The sequence below is a fragment of the Sphaeramia orbicularis genome, chromosome 20 (assembly GCF_902148855.1).
Source record: "Sphaeramia orbicularis chromosome 20, fSphaOr1.1, whole genome shotgun sequence".
NCBI classification, from domain to species: Eukaryota; Metazoa; Chordata; class Actinopteri; order Kurtiformes; family Apogonidae; genus Sphaeramia; species Sphaeramia orbicularis.
Window position 1 is genome coordinate 33,546,333 of NC_043976.1, and position 18,354 is coordinate 33,564,686.

Consider the following 18,354-nt stretch of genomic DNA (forward strand, 5'->3'; position numbering starts at 1 on the left):
TTTTGAAAATTGCAAAATACAATTGATTTAACATACTTTCACATGAAACAACAGTGATTCTGGCTTCCAGAAACCACAAACTGCATATATTAACCCTTTCATGCATAGTGGTCACTATAGTGGACAGATATTCTCCAGCTGTTCTCTTGTATATTCATGGGTTTAGTTGTTTTAACTCCATGTCCTCCTGAGACCCAGCAATGCATTTTGACCTCTGTAGGGGACTAAAATTTGACAGTTTTCATTAAAAAAAAAAAAAAAAAATGCTGTTCATTGCAAAGGATATTCCATTAAAAAATAAATAAACGAAAATAATTTTAAAAATGTATCTGAAAAAAGTTACATTTTGCAGTTTCCAATCAAGATGACTGTTTAATGTAAAAAAGTGAAAGATTTTCTCTTTACTGGATCCCAAGAGGATATCAACCAACACAGTGGACGTTCATGCATCATCTACACTGACATTCAGACCATTACTTTAACTTTGCTCTTCTTGATAAACCTGGTCTGCACTAACATGTTTGAGTGTAAATCAACAGCTAATTTTCTCAAACAAAAAGTTTTTTTTTTTTTTTTAACCCTTTCATGCATAGTGGTCACTACAGTGGACAGTTGTTCAAAGCTGTTCTCTTGTATATTCATGGGTTTTGTTGTTTTAGTTCCACATCAGCCAACACAGTGGACGCTTATGCATCATCCCATACACTGACATTCATACCATTACTGTAAATTTGCTGTTCTAAATAAACCTGATCTGCAGTAACATGTTTCAGTGTGAATCAATTGTTATTTGTTAGAATTTTTTTTTTTTTTTTTTTTTTTACATATTATCACCATGAAAAGAGTAATAAGTAGCATTAGAATATGTAAAAATGTGAGAAACCATCAGATTTTATTTAATTGTTTTAACATCAATTTCTGATATTGGCTTTTAACCCTTTCATGCATAGTGGTCACTACAGTGGACAGCTATTCTACAGCTTGTATGTTCATGGATTTTGTTGTTCTTTTCGCTGTTTTTTTTAAATTTTTTTAACACATATCTTTATTAAAGTTTTAAGACACTACATGTCATTTCTGACATGAATTGGTAACATTATGTCGATCTCTCCTGAGGATAAACCCCCTGAATCACAAGCCTTCCCCACAGTTTTCATACAATTTATCAGTAAATACATGTTTCTGTGCGTCAAAAATTAAACGTGTGGTGTCCAGCTGAGTGGATATTTTTGCAACTTCATGAAATTTTTTTTTGTCATTATTACTTTTTTTAAAATGTATTTAAAAAAAATTTTAAAGTTATTTTTATTTAATTAATTTTTTAAAATTTATTTTTCAGAAGAAAATTTTCAATCACATTGTTTTTTTCATGCCTAAAGAGGAATAAAAACACTCAGGAAAAATTTTTGATTAAGGTTCTCATAGTTCGTGCATGAAAGGGTTAATGTATTATCTCCATGAAATGAGTAAAAACTAGTATTAGAGTATGATAAAATGTGAGAAAACATCAGATTAGCCACATTAAAAATGTTTTTATTAAATAGTTTTCACAAAGTATATCACTCTATGATGATGGGTTTTAAATATATGTCTTTGCTTCAAAAATTTAACGCATAGTGTCCAGCTGAGTGGACATTTTTGTAACTCCATGAAAAATAGATTCATAAAAAAATTCAATCACATTGTTTTTTTCATGCCTAAACATGTTTTTGTCTCCAATGTGTGTCTTTCTGATTAATTTTTCAGGCGTTAACATGTAAATACTTGGTTTTCAACTGGAAAAAATAAGCACAGATAATATTGGTTTATAGCAAATAGCAACAGGTTGACTGTAGCTGAAGTTGTATAATCAAAAATGAGTATTTGACATACTTTTGTTAAGAAAAAAAGGACATAAAATACAACTATCCTTCCTTCCAGATACGACAAATTGCATGCATCAATATTTAATATTACAGAATGGTCTTTTCAATACTGTTCCTCCTTTTTTTTGTGCAACAAACATGTTTTTGTCTCTAAAGTGTGTCTTTCTGATTAATGTAAAAGCAATTTTTGAGGCGTTAACATGTAAATACTTGGTTTTCAGCAGGAAAAAATGACAGATAACATTGGTTTATAGGAAATAGCAACAGGTTGACTGTAGCTGAGGTTGAATATCGCTATCGCTATCACATTATGATCACATTTTATGACAAAAACAGCAGACCAAAGACTGGCCACCTGACACTACAAACTGCACATTTTATTTCCTCATTTCTGGTTTGATCTTTCCCCCCTAATTGATTTGATTTACTAATATGTGCAGACTGGTGTGCATTTGTTTTAACAGGGACCGAAACCCGGTGGCAAATCAGCGGTTTAATCACCCCTGGATGTCATTTATACACAAACAATGAGTATTTGACATACTTTCCTTAAGAAAATAACACATCTAAGGACATAAAATACAACTATTCTGCCTTCCAGATATGACAAATTACATGCATCAGTATTTAATATTACAGAATGGTGTTTTCAGTACTGTTCATACTGCATTAGTTTTCTAATTTTTTGCAACAAACATGTTTTTGTCTCTAAAGTGTGTCTTTTGGATTAATTTTTGAGGCGTTAACATGTAAATACTTGGATTTCAATAGGAAAAAATAAGCACAGATAATATTGGTTTATAGGAAATAGCAACAGGTTGACTGTAGCTGAGGTTGCATAATCAAAAGTAAGTATTTGACATACTTTTGCCAAGAAAAAAAGGACATAAAAATACAACTATCCTTCCTTCCAGATATTACAAATTGCATGCATCAATATTTAATATTACAGAATGGTCTTTTCAATACTGTTCCTCCTTTTTTTGTGCAACAAACCTGTTTTTTTCTCTAAAGTGTGTTTTTCTGATTAATGTAAAAGCAATTTTTGAGGTGTTAACATGTAAATACTTGGTTTTCAAGTGGAAAAAATAAGGACAGATAATATTGCTTTATAGGAAACAGCAACAGGTTGACTGTAGCTGAGGTTGCATAATCAAAAATAAGTATTTGACCTACTTTTGCCAAGAAAAAAGGAGATAAAATACAACTATCCTTCCTTCCAGATACGACAAATTGCATGCATCAATATTTAATATTACAGAATGATGTTTTCAATACTGTTCCTCCTTTTTTTTGTGCAAGAAACCTGTTTTTGTCTCTAAAGTGTGTCTTTCTGATTAATGTAAAAGCAATTTTTGAGGCGGTAACATGTAAATACTTGGTTTTCAACTGGAAAAAATGACAGATAACATTGGTTTATAGGAAATAGCAACAGGTTGACTGTAGCTGAGGTTGAATATCGCTATCGCTATCACATTATGATCACATTTTATGACAAAAACCGCAGACCAAAGACTGGCCACCCGACACTACAAACCGCACATTTTATTTCCTCATTTCTGGTTTGATCTTTCGCCCCTAATTGATTTGATTTACTAATATGTGCAGACTGGTGTGCATTTGTTTTAACAGGGACCGAAACCCGGTGGCAAATCAGCGGTTTAATCACCCCTGGATGTCATTTATAAACAAACAATGAGTATTTGACATACTTTCCTTAAGAAAATAACACATCTAAGGACATAAAATACAGCTATCCTGCCTTCCAGATATGACAAATTGCATGCATCAGTATTTAATATTACAGAATGGTGTTTTCAGTACTGTTCATACTGCATTAGTTTTACTGTTTTTTGCAACGAACATGTTTTTGTCTCAAATGTGTGTCTTTCTGATTAATGTAAAAACAATTTTTGAGGCGTTAACATGTAAATACTTGGTTTTCAACTGGAAAAAATAAGCACAGATAATATTGGTTTATAGGAAATAGCAACAGGCTGACTGTAGCTGAGGTTGCATAATCAAAAATGAGTATTTGACATACTTTTGTCAAGAAAAAAAGGACATAAAATACAACTATCCTTCCTTCCAGATATTACAAATCACATGCATCAATATTTAATATTACAGAATGGTCTTTTCAATACTGTTCCTCCTTTTTTTTGTGCAACAAACCTGTTTTTGTCTCTAAAGTGTGTCTTTCTGATTAATGTAAAAGCAATTTTCGTGGTGTTAACATGTAAATACTTAATTTTCAACTGGAAAAAAAAAAAGGACAGATAGGAAATAGCAACAGGTTGACTGTAGCTGAGGTTGTATCATATGTATCCAATTAAAAATGAGTAGATTGACGTAATTTTGCCAAGAAAATAACACATTAAAAGGACATAAAATACAGCTATTCTGCCTTCCAGATATTACAAACTGCATGCATCAATATTTAATATTACAGAATGGTGTTTTCAATACTGTTCATACTGCATTAGTTTTACTTTTTTTTTTTGCAACGAACATGGTTTTGTCTCTAATGTGTGTCTTTCTGATTAATTTTTGAGGTGTTAACATGTAAATACTTGGTTTTCAACTGGAAAAAATGACAGATAACATTGGTTTATAGGAAATAGCAACAGGTTGACTGTAGCTGAGGTTGAATATCACTATCGCTATCACATTATGATCACATTTTATGACAAAAACAGCAGACCAAAGACTGGCCACCCGACACTACAAACTACACATTTTATTTCCTCATTTCTGGTTTGATCTTTCCCCCCTAATTGATTTGATTTACTAATATGTGCAGACTGGTGTGCATTTGTTTTAACAGGGACCGAAACCCGGTGGCAAATCAGTGGTTTAATCACCCCTGGATGTCATTTATAAACAAACAATGAGTATTTGACATACTTTCCTTAAGAAAATAACACATCTAAGGACATAAAATACAACTATCCTGCCTTCCAGATATGACAAATTGCATGCATCAGTATTTAATATTACAGAATGGTGTTTTCAGTACTGTTCATACTGCATTAGTTTTCTAATTTTTTGCAACAAACATGTTTTTGTCTCTAAAGTGTGTCTTTTGGATTAATTTTTGAGGCGTTAACATGTAAATACTTGGATTTCAATAGGAAAAAATAAGCACAGATAATATTGGTTTATAGGAAATAGCAACAGGTTGACTGTAGCTGAGGTTGCATAATCAAAAGTAAGTATTTGACATACTTTTGCCTAAAAAAAAAGAACATAAAATACAACTATCCTTCCTTCCAGATATTACAAATTGCATGCATCAACATTTAATATTACAGAATGGTCTTTTCAATACTGTTCCTCCTTTTTTTGTGCAACAAACCTGTTTTTTTCTCTAAAGTGTGTTTTTCTGATTAATGTAAAAGCAATTTTTGAGGCGTTAACATGTAAATACTTGGTTTTCAACTGGAAAAAACAAGGACAGATAATATTGCTTTATAGGAAACAGCAACAGGTTGACTGTAGCTGAGGTTGCATAATCAAAAATAAGTATTTGACATACTTTTGCCAAGAAAAAAAGAGGATAAAATACAACTATCCTTCCTTCCAGATACGACAAATTGCATGCATCAATATTTAATATTACAGAATGATGTTTTCAATACTGTTCCTCCTTTTTTTTGTGCAAGAAACCTGTTTTTGTCTCTAAAGTGTGTCTTTCTGATTAATGTAAAAGCAATTTTTGAGGCGTTAACATGTAAATACTTGGTTTTCAACTGGAAAAAATGACAGATAATATTGGTTTATTGGAAATAGCAACAGGTTGACTGTAGCTGAGGTTGAATATCGCTATCGCTATCACATTATGATCACATTTTATGACAAAAACAGCAGACCAAAGACTGGCCACCCGACACTACAAACCGCACATTTTATTTCCTCATTTCTGGTTTGATCTTTCCCCCCTAATTGATTTGATTTACTAATATGTGCAGACTGGTGTGCATTTGTTTTAACAGGGACCGAAACCCGGTGGCAAATCAGCGGTTTAATCACCCCTGGATGTCATTTTTACACTGTCCACTCAGGCAGATTTAACAGAGGTCAGTGATGTAATGGCACAAAGTCAGGCTCATTATTAACTGCTGCAGAACAACACAGAGCAGGAGCTGATTCTCTTGTTAGTGCCTGATTAGTGGGGATGACTGCAGGACCTCTGCTTCACAGCTGCAAACGTATGTAGCAGGAAATGGCATTAAGGGAAGCCGAGGAAGAAGAAAAAAAAAAAGTCGTTTAATCTATTTTTTTTTGCGCACATCAGTGTCTAACGCTGCCACTGATAATCGATGTTTGAGTAAGAATGGCTGCCAGGGGGGTGATGCATAATGCTGTGTACACATCGAGTAAAAGAAGATCCCTGCACATTATCATCCATCTCATCTGACTCTGTTTTGTCTTGTAATAACACCCCCCCACCCCCCTCCTCCCTTTTACACATACACACTACACTGTGTTGAGCTGGTTTCTAATTGGTGTGTATTGATGAAACTGCTGCGGGTGTTGCCACAGATACAAGTCATTAATGCGGACCCCCGCTTGGCACGACAACACGAGCTGAAAGACACATACACAGTGTCAAGTCAAGTTCAAGCATGTCCCGTTATAAGATTATGGACAGAGGTTGCCATGGTAACCGCTGGCATAAATAATCGAGATATGTTACGTGTTTGGGTGTAAATGGCAGGTGCGAAGGAAAATCGATAAACAGACGTGTTCAGATGCAATTCCAATCTCTTCGTGTCTTTCGCGCTCCATCCATCAGCGACCCCCATTTTCCATCCGCTCTGTCACCGCGTTACACTTTTCCATCTCTTTTCACGCGTTCACATTTAGTGGATCATCTTATCCATCACAGACGAGTGAAGAGGTGAAGGCGCGGCGTCGTGTTTTAGAGTTTTATTAGAAGAAGACAGCAGCACAATGAACAAACCACAATGGAAAACACATAAATAATGTTAACCCTCCGGTATCCCGATGCGCCTTTTAGACACATTTTGCACTTCATTTTAAAAAACTTCATATTATTTTTCCCAATTTAAATAAAGTTAGAATTCAAAAGTTGCTCATTTTTGCATGATCTTTAAAATTCTGGCCACCGACTAAAATTTGCACATCGTAAACAAAAAAAATTACAAGACTAGCATCTGTCTCCCAAGTGTGCCTAAAACGCACTATTTCTTCCATTTGTTATGTATGATTAGGGCTGACCTTGATTTACAAAAATAAAATCAAATTAGAGCAGAAAAATAAATCAATATATAATATTTAATAGTTTGATTTATAGGTGTGCATTTTCGCACACTTGGTGACAGATGCTAGTATTTTTGAACATTTGACCTAGCGCCAAAAATAATTATGCAAATTAACCAATGTTGGAGTTAATCATTGACATATGCCAGGATGAAAAAATCAAATAATATGTGATCCACTTTTTATGTAGTATATTGAAAAAAAATAATTTTTTGTGTTTTTTGCATAAAAAAATGGTTTGTTTACATTACAAACACGGCATTTAAAGGGTTAAAAAATGTGACAATTATTGAGTATTTGGTATTTTTATTTACGGCTCAAGTTGATGAAATAGAAAAAAGTGTAAAAGAATTAAAAACAAACTGTATGAAAATTTTTTTGACATTACTCCACAAGTGTGCCAAAACGCACACTTGGTGCTTAGTGAGGGCCTTGGTGGACGGGATACCGCAGGGTTGAAGGAGTGATATTTTGCTTTTTTTTTTATTTTTTTTTTATTATTTTACTGGTCCCACCCACTTTAGATCATATTAGGCTGAATGTGGCCCCTGAACTAAAATGAGTTTGACACCCCTGGTGTAGATCATAAAAGATCACAAAAATAGACCACCCTTGTTTCTTTCAATTTCTTGTTCATTTTAATGCCTGGTACAACGAAAGGTACATTTGTTTGGACAAATATAATGATAACAACAAAAATAGCTCATAAGAGTTTAATTTCAGAGCTGATATCTATCCATTTTCCATGTTTTCTTGATAATAACCAAAATCACTTCAGTTCTTACGTCAATATCCATGGCATTGTACTGACAAAAACAGTGCTTTGAGGCATTCCATGTTTTCTTTTCTGTCTGTTTTAGTCACATCATACACACAGGAATTAGTACTGGATTGCATAACCATTGTTTTTGATGACGTTTGATGGTCTAATAATTTTTTCCACGACTGCATAACATACAAGGAGTGCTTTTAATAATCTAAATGTGCCTCTAAGTGTGAGATTTCTTTGCAATTACTGAATCTATAAAACAAATCCTTCCTCATTCCATCATGTCTGTTATTGATTTTTCATTTTCAACGATTTTCTGTCCAATTTTTTGGGTACTGCGTTATAAACTATTCCCTTTAAGTAACAGCACATATTTCCAGAAACCGATATGTGAGTGCACCTCAGTAACACAAGGATAAACGTGGGGAGTGCATCTTGTTTTCTGAGTGCTTGTAATTCTGAGAGTTCATTTGCCTCGGGCTGAACAGCAGCAGGATGAAAATAAACGTCTGACACAAGACTCAGACATAAAGAGGAACAGAAACAAAGACCGAGACGTAAAAAGAACGATTTGGAGCTCACATATAGACACACAAACATTCATTATACAAAACATAACAAGCTGACAGAGACGTGTAACCTAAGTATTCATTATTTTACTTATTCTACATTGTTATTTTAGAAAAATAAGGTGTCAAGATCATCTTAACAGAGGAGAAAAACAGTATATTTCCTCTTCCCGCAGTTACTCTAATATCTAGAATATACAGTATGTCCCTGTAAAAATAATATTCTGGTCACTATATAGACATTTTGTTTTTATACGAAAGGTTCCAGCTCTATTTAGTTACACTTACAGTACATATATATATAGGTCTTTAAAAAGGAGCAGTTTTTTACAAATACCGCCTTTTAAGAAGAACAACCATCCAACAACTAAAAAAACAAAAGCAAAAGATCGATAAACCATAAACTGGTCCTGATTTCATCATTATAATTTACACAGTAACTTGACTACATATGCTTTAAAGGAGTGATATTTTGCTTTTTTAAATGGACTCACGCATTTTAAAACATTTCCCTGTGGTCTACATAAACTGTAAATGCTCTGCTTGGGTCTGAATTCTCCATTAATTCAACTCCACAGGTCCATTTTCAACCCTATTTCTGAATAATGACACCAGAAAGGTTGTTTTGAGCGCTGGCCCTTTAAATCCAAATGAGCCACTTGAAGTCCCGCCCCCTCCAGGTAGTTAGTTGGCTGTGCTGCTCTGTCCTGTTCAACCAACGACTGAATATTTAAGGTAATTGGATTGAAGTTTGGACATATTTTCAGTTTTTACTACAACCGTTGCTGCTGACAAACAATTATGTCGTACTCGGAGAAATTTTCGTTGGAAGTCTTGAACAGTATATGTGCAAATGTTTTGACATAATTAGTTATAAAACGTAGCAAATTAAGAAGGAATTGAATCAGGTTGTAGAAATCCACTTGATTATTGCCAAAATTAATATAAAAATAGTTTTGCAGCACCTGGAGGGTTCAAATTCAAACTTTATGAACTATTAGGGTCCAAATACACAAATAAATGAACCAAAGACTAATATTAGTGGGTTTAGCAAAATATGACCCCTTTAAAAATAACATTTCCACTGCTGCAGTAACAAAATACAACAACAGCAGATTATTAAAAATGGCTTCAGTCGGTAAAATCTCACTTCGTACCCCAACGTGTGTCTGTTAGGGTGTAAATGCTACTGTGAGAAGAGCTGGTCTTCATTTACCAGCTGTTCTCATGTCTGGAAACCTGTGCAGGCTAACTGTAGCGTCCCGCCGTTAGCTCTGGCCTGGTTCGGGGCCAAGCTGAGGTCAAAGGTCACCACACCCGGCAGGACTTTGCGCCTCGGTTCATAACCGACGCCTCGGGGCAGCTGAAGGCTTTGCTGAACTCTTCGTAGTTACTCATGGCTCCGATGACTCTGCAAAACAACAGCTCTGGTTAAAGGTCTGGTCCTAAAAAGGATGTTAGTGTCGTGATGCGTGGAGGCTTACCTGTATTTTGGCGGACTGTGCGCGCCGCTTTGGATCTGTTCCCTCGCTGCTTCTGTTCTGTATGCGTTACATCTCACCTGCGGAAAACACAACACATGATGGATGCTTTTACTGCGTTAGCCATATGAGTCTATGGATCTGTTTTCCTACTTTCCCTATGGAGCTGTGTTTTCTGTGGCGAAGATAAAAAAAACAACAAAAAAAAACAGTCTGGATGTTTTTATGTGCAATCTCAATTTGTGCACAAAGATCAGAATAAATAACACTAGTCAACAACAAATTTATTGTTTAATTTTTTTGAGCTGATTTAGGATCATTTTGGTGTGCTGAATCCAAAAATCACATTAATTTTGCTCAATCAGGTCAACTTTCTGAACTATGCTACATATTGGCTTTTTAACATTTTTGCTTACATTTATGGGCATTTTCACATCATATGATACAAAATTCTTTCATATTTCTTGCAATAAATGAGTTCTGAAGATTTTACTTTTGCCAATTTATGATTAATGGTTTTTTTAATATTACAGGTGAATGAAATGGCTTCGACTAGAAGATCTTGCAAAAATAAGCCTGATGTATTCTGCTACATCTGCGGTGAATACACCATTGTACCTAACAGGAATCCTGTTAGAAAATGATTTTTTTTTCTCTTAAAACCTATTTTGGGTGAGAACTATATAAAAAATCAACTGATAAAGTCACAAAAATGAAATCAATTTTGTGAGAAGATCAAATTTTTCAAAATCAAATTAGCAAAAAAACCTGACCTGACTGAGAAAAACAGATGTCATTTTTGGATTTAGCGGTGCAAAATGGTCCGAATTCAGTTGAAAAAACCTAGACAACTTGCAAAAAACATTTTTTTGTAACCCAGTGTTATTAACCTATAAAGACTCAGTGCTACTTTTGTGGCAGTTCCCGAATGAATTTTTACCTCCACCAAGGAGGTTATGTTTTTGCCAGGGTTTGTTTGTTTGTTTGTTTGTTTGTTTGTTAGCAACATAACTGTAAAAGTTGTGGACAGAGTTTGATGAAATTTTCAGGAAATGTCCGAAATGGGACGAGTAACAAATGATTAGATTTTGGGAATGATCCGGATCACTGTCTGGATCCAGGAATTTTTAAAAGGATTCTTTATCATTGGGAGATAGGGATATTTTCATCATATGTATGTGTAACTCCACAATGAATGGTCAGAGTGCTTGGTAAAAAAAAAAAAAAAAAAAAAAAAAAAAAAACCTAAATAAATTCCCAACAGGTTCTACAAGATATTGAAGATTGATCTGGATTCTCACAAAATTCTGGATACCATGATCCAGAACAGGAAAAAAAATCGTGGAGTTTTGGAATTTTCATCCTAACAAGGGAACAAATTATGGTATTGACATGCAAAAATCCCCAAAATATAGCCATTACGGTGTGAAATCTGAAGTGTGCCAACGGATTTGTTTTCAACAACTATGGAGGTAGATCCAGGAGAAAACCGTCATTTCAGAAAAAATGATTTTTGTTAACAAATTCTGAACTAATCATGATATCAAAGTGAATCCAACTGCTAAAGGTATGTTTTTTTAAGTTTTCATTGGGGTTTGTCTGTTTGTTGGCAAGATAACTCAAAAAGTTATGGTCAGATTTTGATGAATTTTTCAGGAAATGTTGATACTGGACATACATAAGGAACAAATGATTAAATTTGGGTGGTGACTGGTGGGGGTGGGGACTGAACTGCCTTGGCGGAGGTCTGCGCTCTCCGAGTGCTTTACTAGTTCTCTGTATTTTTTTGCATTTATCTGAGGTCATCATCGGGTACATCAGGACATCACTAGATAATAATAATAATAATAATAATAATAATAATAATAATAATAGAATGAATGGTTAATTAATAATATAGTCAGTTATTCCAGCATTATGGGGATATAAGATGTAGTTAAATGAGTTTGAAATATTACCATCTGTAATTAAACTGGATTCATGTTAATTATGCCTGCAGCACAATGCCAAAAAAAAGAAACAACACAGAAAAGGAAGGAGAAGGAGCACCATGAAGCAGCTGGGTGTAGGTTTTTGACAATAATTTGTTGACATAAAAGAAACAGCAATTTCATATCATTCACAGCTACACAGGACACACAGATATGTTATTAGCTATCTATGGCTACTTAAATCATTTTTTCATTAAGCCACATATTGTGTTGTTAAGGCCTGAAAATAATTTGGTGCACACATGCTGCCTTTTTCTGACTCTGAGCCCCGCCCCTCTATAATCCATTGCACGGCCCTGCTCAGAGGTGGAGCCACATTCCCCAGAACAACGATCATTCACTAGAAATGAAAGTGAAAGTTCTTCACCGTGTGAGCAGAACTGCAGACGTGTCTCTGTAACCGTCGAACAAACCTTAAACCAACCTCATCTGATCTGTTTCAAGTCTCAGCTGAGTCTCTGACAAACAGCGGTGAGTACAACTGAACTGATTTACAGCTTCAACACCACAATTCAACTCCAAACACACACATATACAGTCACTCTTTTCATTTCACACCAACTCTCCTGAAATGGTTCATATGACTGAACTGCATGGATAAACCAACAGTATTTACATATATTCTATGTCAGGGGATCCTAAAGTGGGGGTTGATGTGATCCCTGAGGTGGTTTCGACTGAGTAAAGGCAGTGTTTTTGCACCTGTACTCTGAAGGAAGGATATTGGTGTTGTGAATTTCAAGGTGCGTAGGAAATGCTTTTACTTTGAAAGAGCTAAGGTTTCTTTAATACGACACGAACGAAAGCTTGACACCAACAAACCGGTCAGGAACAGGTTTGACTAATGGTGTCACGTAAATTAAAGTACAAATAAACATAAAATGGCCGAAAAACATTGTAATAAAGACATATTAATGTAAATAAACATTAACATAAACGCCCCCTTGAACTCCTGCACATAAAACAGAACACAATGAGTAGAATGTCAAGTACCCATAAAGGCCTTTTAGGTTTAGTATAGTCAGACATTTGTGATCAAAAATGTTCCAGCTGCAGCTCAGTGGGAACTGGAAACCTGGATGACCAAACACTACTGACTTTGTGAGTGGGAGATAGGTGATGGGCAGAGAATCAGACCAAAACACAAAATGACAACATAAACATTACTTGTGGGCTGACACTTAGCTTTCCAAATGTGAATATTCTGGCTGGACTACTACTGTCAGTAATATCAGTATTTGAAATGAACATGATTCTTTAATGTCTGGTGACATTCAGAGCCATTTTATGATTACTGGGAACATAATTATTACATACAGCACCTTCAAAAATATTTCAGTGGTCTGTATGTACTTTTGGTCCATAGATATGGCTGCTGCCGGTCATGTCCGATCTGAAGATCAGTTCCTGTGTTCCATCTGTCTGGATGTCTTCACTGATCCAGTCACAATACCATGTGGACACAACTTCTGCAAATCCTGCATCACTAAACACTGGGATAATAATGACAACTACCAGTGTCCTTTATGTAAAAAAGCTTTTTACCCAAGACCTGAGTTGTACGTCAACACTTTGATCTCAGAGATGGTGGCTCAGTCCAGACATGAAGCTCAACATGAACCAAACATCTCCAGCTCAGACCAACAAGCTGCCAAACCAGGAGAAGTTCCCTGTGACGTCTGCACTGGACCCAAACTGAAGGCCCTGAAGTCCTGCCTGGTGTGTCTGACCTCCTACTGTCAGACTCATCTGGAACCTCATCGGACACTTTCAGGACTGAAAAGACATCAGCTGATCCACCCTGTGGAGAACCTGGAAGATAGGATGTGTATGAAACACGACAAACCTCTGGAGCTGTTTTGTAAAACCGACCACACATGTATCTGTGTGCTCTGTCCTGTTGTAGACCACAAGAACCATGAGTTTGTTCCTCTCAAAGATGAATATGAAGAACGGAAGGCAGAGCTGAAGAAGACAGAGGCTGAAATTCAGCAGATGATCCAGGAGAGACAACTGAAGATCCAGGAGATCAAAGGGTCAGTGAAGCTCAGTAAGAATGCTGCAGACAGAGAGACAGCAGAAGGTGTTGAGGTCTTCACTGCTCTGATGAAGTCTGTTCAGAGAAGTCTGGACCAGTTCAAAGGGAAGATCCAAGAAAAGCAGAGGACCACCGAGAAACAGGCTGAAGACTTCATCAAACAGCTGGAACAGGAGATCTGTGAGCTGAAGAAGAGAAGCACTGAGGTGAATCAGCTCTCAGGCTCTGAAGACCACCTCCACTTTGTCCAGAGGTTCACATGTGTCAAAGCTGCTCCATCCATGAAGACCTGGACAAAGGTGAGCGTCTGTCCACCATCATATGAGGGGACTGTGGAGAGAGCTGTGTCTGAGCTGAAGGACGAACTGACAGAAGAGAAGAAGAAGGTGGTTAAAGCTGAGCTGAAGAGAGTCCAACAGTATGTGGTGGATCTGACTCTGGATCCAGATACAGCACATCCTGATCTCATCCTGTCTGATGATGGGAAACTGGTTCATGATGGTGGTGTAAAGAAGAACCTTCCAGACAAACCACAGAGATTTTCTTATTGTTTTTGCGTCTTAGCAAAGCAGAGTTTCTCTTCAGGCAAGTTTTATTTTGAGGTTCAGGTCAAAGGAAAGACTAAATGGGATTTAGGAGTGGCCAGAGAGTCCATCAACAGGAAAGGACAGATCCTACTGAGTCCTCAGAACGGATACTGGACCATCTGTTTGAGAAATGGAAATGAGTACCATGTTTGGTCTGATCCTCCTGTCCTTTTGTCTCTGAAGTCTGGTCCTCAGAAGGTGGGGGTGTTTGTGGATTATGAGGAGGGTCTGGTCTCCTTTTATGATGTAGATTCTTCAGTTCTCATCTACTCCTTCATTGGCTGCCGCTTCAATGATAAACTCCTCCCATTCTTCAGTCCATGTAATGAAGATGGAGGTAAAAACTCTGCTCCTCTGATCATCACTCCTGTCAACACTGAGTAAGAAACTCATCAAATGTACAGATTTTCTCTGATTTACTGGAGTCACTAAACTTAGTGATAATGTAAACTGTTTGAATGTGTATTAATCTTTATCCAAATGCACTGAAATACAAACATTTGTGGTGATAATGATCCTGGTTTGACAGATTCTGATGCACTGTGATTTAATTCAATGATAACGATGGTGGTTTAATGTTATCTTTAATAAAAATGTTGGGATTGTGAATGTGTTTTCATTTTGTGATTGATGATAGAATGGTTAAGGAGAATTCAATATTCAATAATAACAGTGACAGTAAAGAGTATGTTGATCAACTGTAATAAATAGTCATATACTGTTCATACTGTTTTCATACGAAATGAGACAAACCATTAAAAATTAAATGTTTGGAGAACTGTTTCCTATTTGTTTGTAGCTAGTCTTCAGTTATGTTATCATTTCTTACATTAGTACCATTACATTAGTACCATTACTTCATCATTCCTTACATTAGTACCATTACATTAGTACTATTACTTCATCATTCCTTGCATTAGTACCATTACATTAGTACCATTACTTCATCATTCCTTATATTAGTACTATTACATTAGTACCATTATGTCATCATTCTTTGCATTAGTACCATTACATTAGTACCATTACTTCATCATTCCTTACATTAGTACCATTACTTCATCACTCCTTACATTAGTACCATTATATTAGTACTATTACTTCATCATCCCTTACATTAGTACCATTACATTCGTGCCATTACTTCATCATTCCTTACATTAGTACTATTACATTAGTACCATTACTTCATCATTCCTTATATTAGTATTATTACATTAGTACCATTACTTTATCATTCCTTGCATTAGAACCATTACATTAGTACCATTACTTCATCATTTCTTACATTAGTACCATTACTTCATCACTCCTTACATTAGTACCATTACATTAGTACTATTACTTCATCATTCCTTATATTAGTACTATTACATTAGTACCATTACTTCATCATTCCTTACATTAGTACCATTACTTCATGGTACCTATCAAAGCAGGTCCACTCACTGTTCATGCAGAGGTGGACCTTCCAGACCCTGTAGACCACATTAGACCTGAGATTGTTCCCTCACTGTCCTCACTGGAACTGTTCCTGTCACTGTCGTGTAATGTGTGCGGAAATTACCTAAAATAGCCACTTGCCCGATAAAGGGTTAAGGAACGGCTCGCAAGTGAAAACTAAATATGGGGAAGTACAAATTTAACAACACCTGGTTGGAGAAAAGATCATTGTCGACGTGTTTGACAGGAGTGGAGAGGAAGAGCTGTGAAATGGGCATTAAATTCTGTTCTAAGTCGTCTTAAAAAGGTCTTAAAGGGCTCATATTTACCTACACCCACTTTTATTAGTCTGTGCTTCATTTATTTGTGTGTTTGGACCCTAATAGTTCATACAGTTTGAATGTGAACCCTCCAGGTGCTGCAAAACTATCTTTATATTAATTCTGGCAAAAATCCAGTGGATTTCTACAACCTGTTTTAATTCCTTCTGTATTGACATGCAACAAACACCAAAATATAGCCATGACAGTGTGAAATCTGAAGTGTGCCAACGGATTTGTTTTCAACAACTATGGAGGTAGATCCAGGAGAAAACTGCCATTTCCGAAAAAGTAATTTTCTTTAATAAATTCATAACTAATCATGACATCAAAGTGAATCCAATTGCTAAAGGTATGTTTTTTGAGGTTCTCAGTGGGGTTTGTCTGTTTGTTAGCAAGATAACTCAAAAAGTTATGGATGGATTTTGATGAAATTTTCAGGAAATGTTGATACTGGACATACATAAGGAACAAATGATTAAATTTGGGTGGTGATCGGTGGGGGTGGGGACTAAACTGCCTTGGCGGAGGTCTGCGGTCTCCGAGTGCTTTACTAGTTCTCTCTATTTTCTCTATTTTTTTTGCATTTATCTGAGGTCATCATTAGGTACATCAGGACAACACTAGATAATAATAATAATAATAATAATAATAATAATAATAATAATAATAATAATAATAATAATAATAATAATAATAATAATAGAATGAATGGTTAATTAATAATATAGTCAGTTATTCCAGCATTATGGGGATATAAGATGTAGTTAAATGAGTTTGAAATATTACCATCTGTAATTAAACTGGATTCATGTTAATTATGCCTGCAGCACAATGCAAAAAAAAAAAGAAAGAATACAGAAAAGGAAGGAGAAGGAGCACCATGAAGCAGCTGGGTGTAGGTTTTTGACAATAATTTGTTGACATAAAAGAAACAGCAATTTCATATCATTCACAGCTACACAGGACACACAGATATGTTATTAGCTATCTATGGCTACTTAAATCATTTTTTCATTAAGCCACATATTGTGTTGTTAAGGCCTGAAAATAATTTGGTGCACACATGCTGCCTTTTTCTGACTCTGAGCCCCACCCCTCTATAATCCTGTGCACGGCCCTGCTCAGAGGTGGAGCCACATTCCCCAGAACAACGATCATTTCCCAGTCATGAAAGTGAAAGTTCTTCACAGTGTGAGCAGAACTGCAGACGAGTCTCTGCAACTGTCGAACAAACCTTAAACCGACCTCATCTGATCTGTTTCAAGTCTCAGTAGAGTCTCTGACAAACAGCGGTGAGTACAACTTCGTTGATTTACAGCTTCAACACCACAATTCAACTCCAAACACACAAATATAAAGACACTCTATTCATTTCACACCAACTCTCCTGAAATGGTTCATATTACTGAACAGCATGGATAAACCAACAGTATTTACATATATTCTAATATGCTACTGTGCATGTGTGTTTGTGTGCGTGCAGACAGGAACATACAATTGCTTTTTTTTATCCTAATTAAAAAAAAAAGAAAAAAAAAAAGAGCCAGATTCATGTAAAAGTGTCAGATCAACTTGTTTAACCTCATTTTCCACAGCAACCAAATATTCTATTAAAATGATGTTTTAAGTTGGATAAATGTACCAGTTTATATCTCTTAGTAGATATAAAACACGTTGTTTGGTTATTTGCCTTTTGTTTAAAACACAAAGAGAGAGAGGGGAGCAGAGAGACACTTAACATATACACTGGTCTACAGTTTTTTTTTGTTTTGTTTTTGTTTTTTTTTTAGAAATTATCTTCCTTAGAGATTAAATGTGCTAAATGTTACGTACTTTAATCAGATTAACTGGAAAACAAATGACCAAAGTGCTGGTTTGCTGATGTTTTGACGGTATGTGATAAAGTGTTCTTCCACATATGTATTGGTTTATCAGATTTGATCAGATTCAGTGGTTTAGTCACTGAGTTTCTCATATCTAAAAAATGTTATGCTTTTCTTTC

General features: G+C 35.6%; 4 protein-coding genes across 5 annotated transcripts in view; 2 read left to right on the top strand and 2 right to left on the bottom strand.

Annotated features, from left to right (window-relative positions):
• ptchd1 (patched domain containing 1) overlaps positions 1–18,354 on the bottom strand; it is a 150,105-nt gene that overhangs the window by 75,933 nt on the left and 55,818 nt on the right. The gene's annotated exons all lie outside the window — the stretch shown is intronic.
• LOC115411066 (phosphate-regulating neutral endopeptidase PHEX-like) overlaps positions 9,091–18,354 on the bottom strand; it is a 68,140-nt gene continuing 58,876 nt past the window's right edge. The window contains exons 19-20 of the mRNA XM_030123007.1: positions 9,974–10,050; positions 9,091–9,900 (exon numbers count right to left, since the gene is read on the bottom strand). Of these exons, the coding sequence (XP_029978867.1) occupies positions 9,798–9,900; positions 9,974–10,050 (180 nt within the window). The 3' untranslated portion in view covers positions 9,091–9,797. The remainder of the gene's footprint in view (positions 9,901–9,973; positions 10,051–18,354) is intronic.
• LOC115411253 (nuclear factor 7, ovary-like) lies at positions 12,304–15,192 on the top strand. Its single transcript, XM_030123303.1, has 2 exons — positions 12,304–12,432; positions 13,328–15,192. The coding sequence occupies exon 2, from the start codon at positions 13,330–13,332 to the stop codon at positions 14,968–14,970; it is 1,641 nt and encodes a 546-aa protein (XP_029979163.1). The 5' UTR covers positions 12,304–12,432; positions 13,328–13,329; the 3' UTR covers positions 14,971–15,192.
• The window catches only part of LOC115411252 (E3 ubiquitin-protein ligase TRIM21-like), a 109,124-nt gene continuing 108,319 nt past the window's right edge, over positions 17,550–18,354 (top strand). The window contains exon 1 of one of the 2 annotated variants that reach the window (XM_030123299.1): positions 17,550–17,644. The gene's annotated coding sequence lies outside the window, so the exon portion shown is untranslated. The remainder of the gene's footprint in view (positions 17,645–18,354) is intronic. The other variant, XM_030123302.1, reaches the window with a different exon arrangement.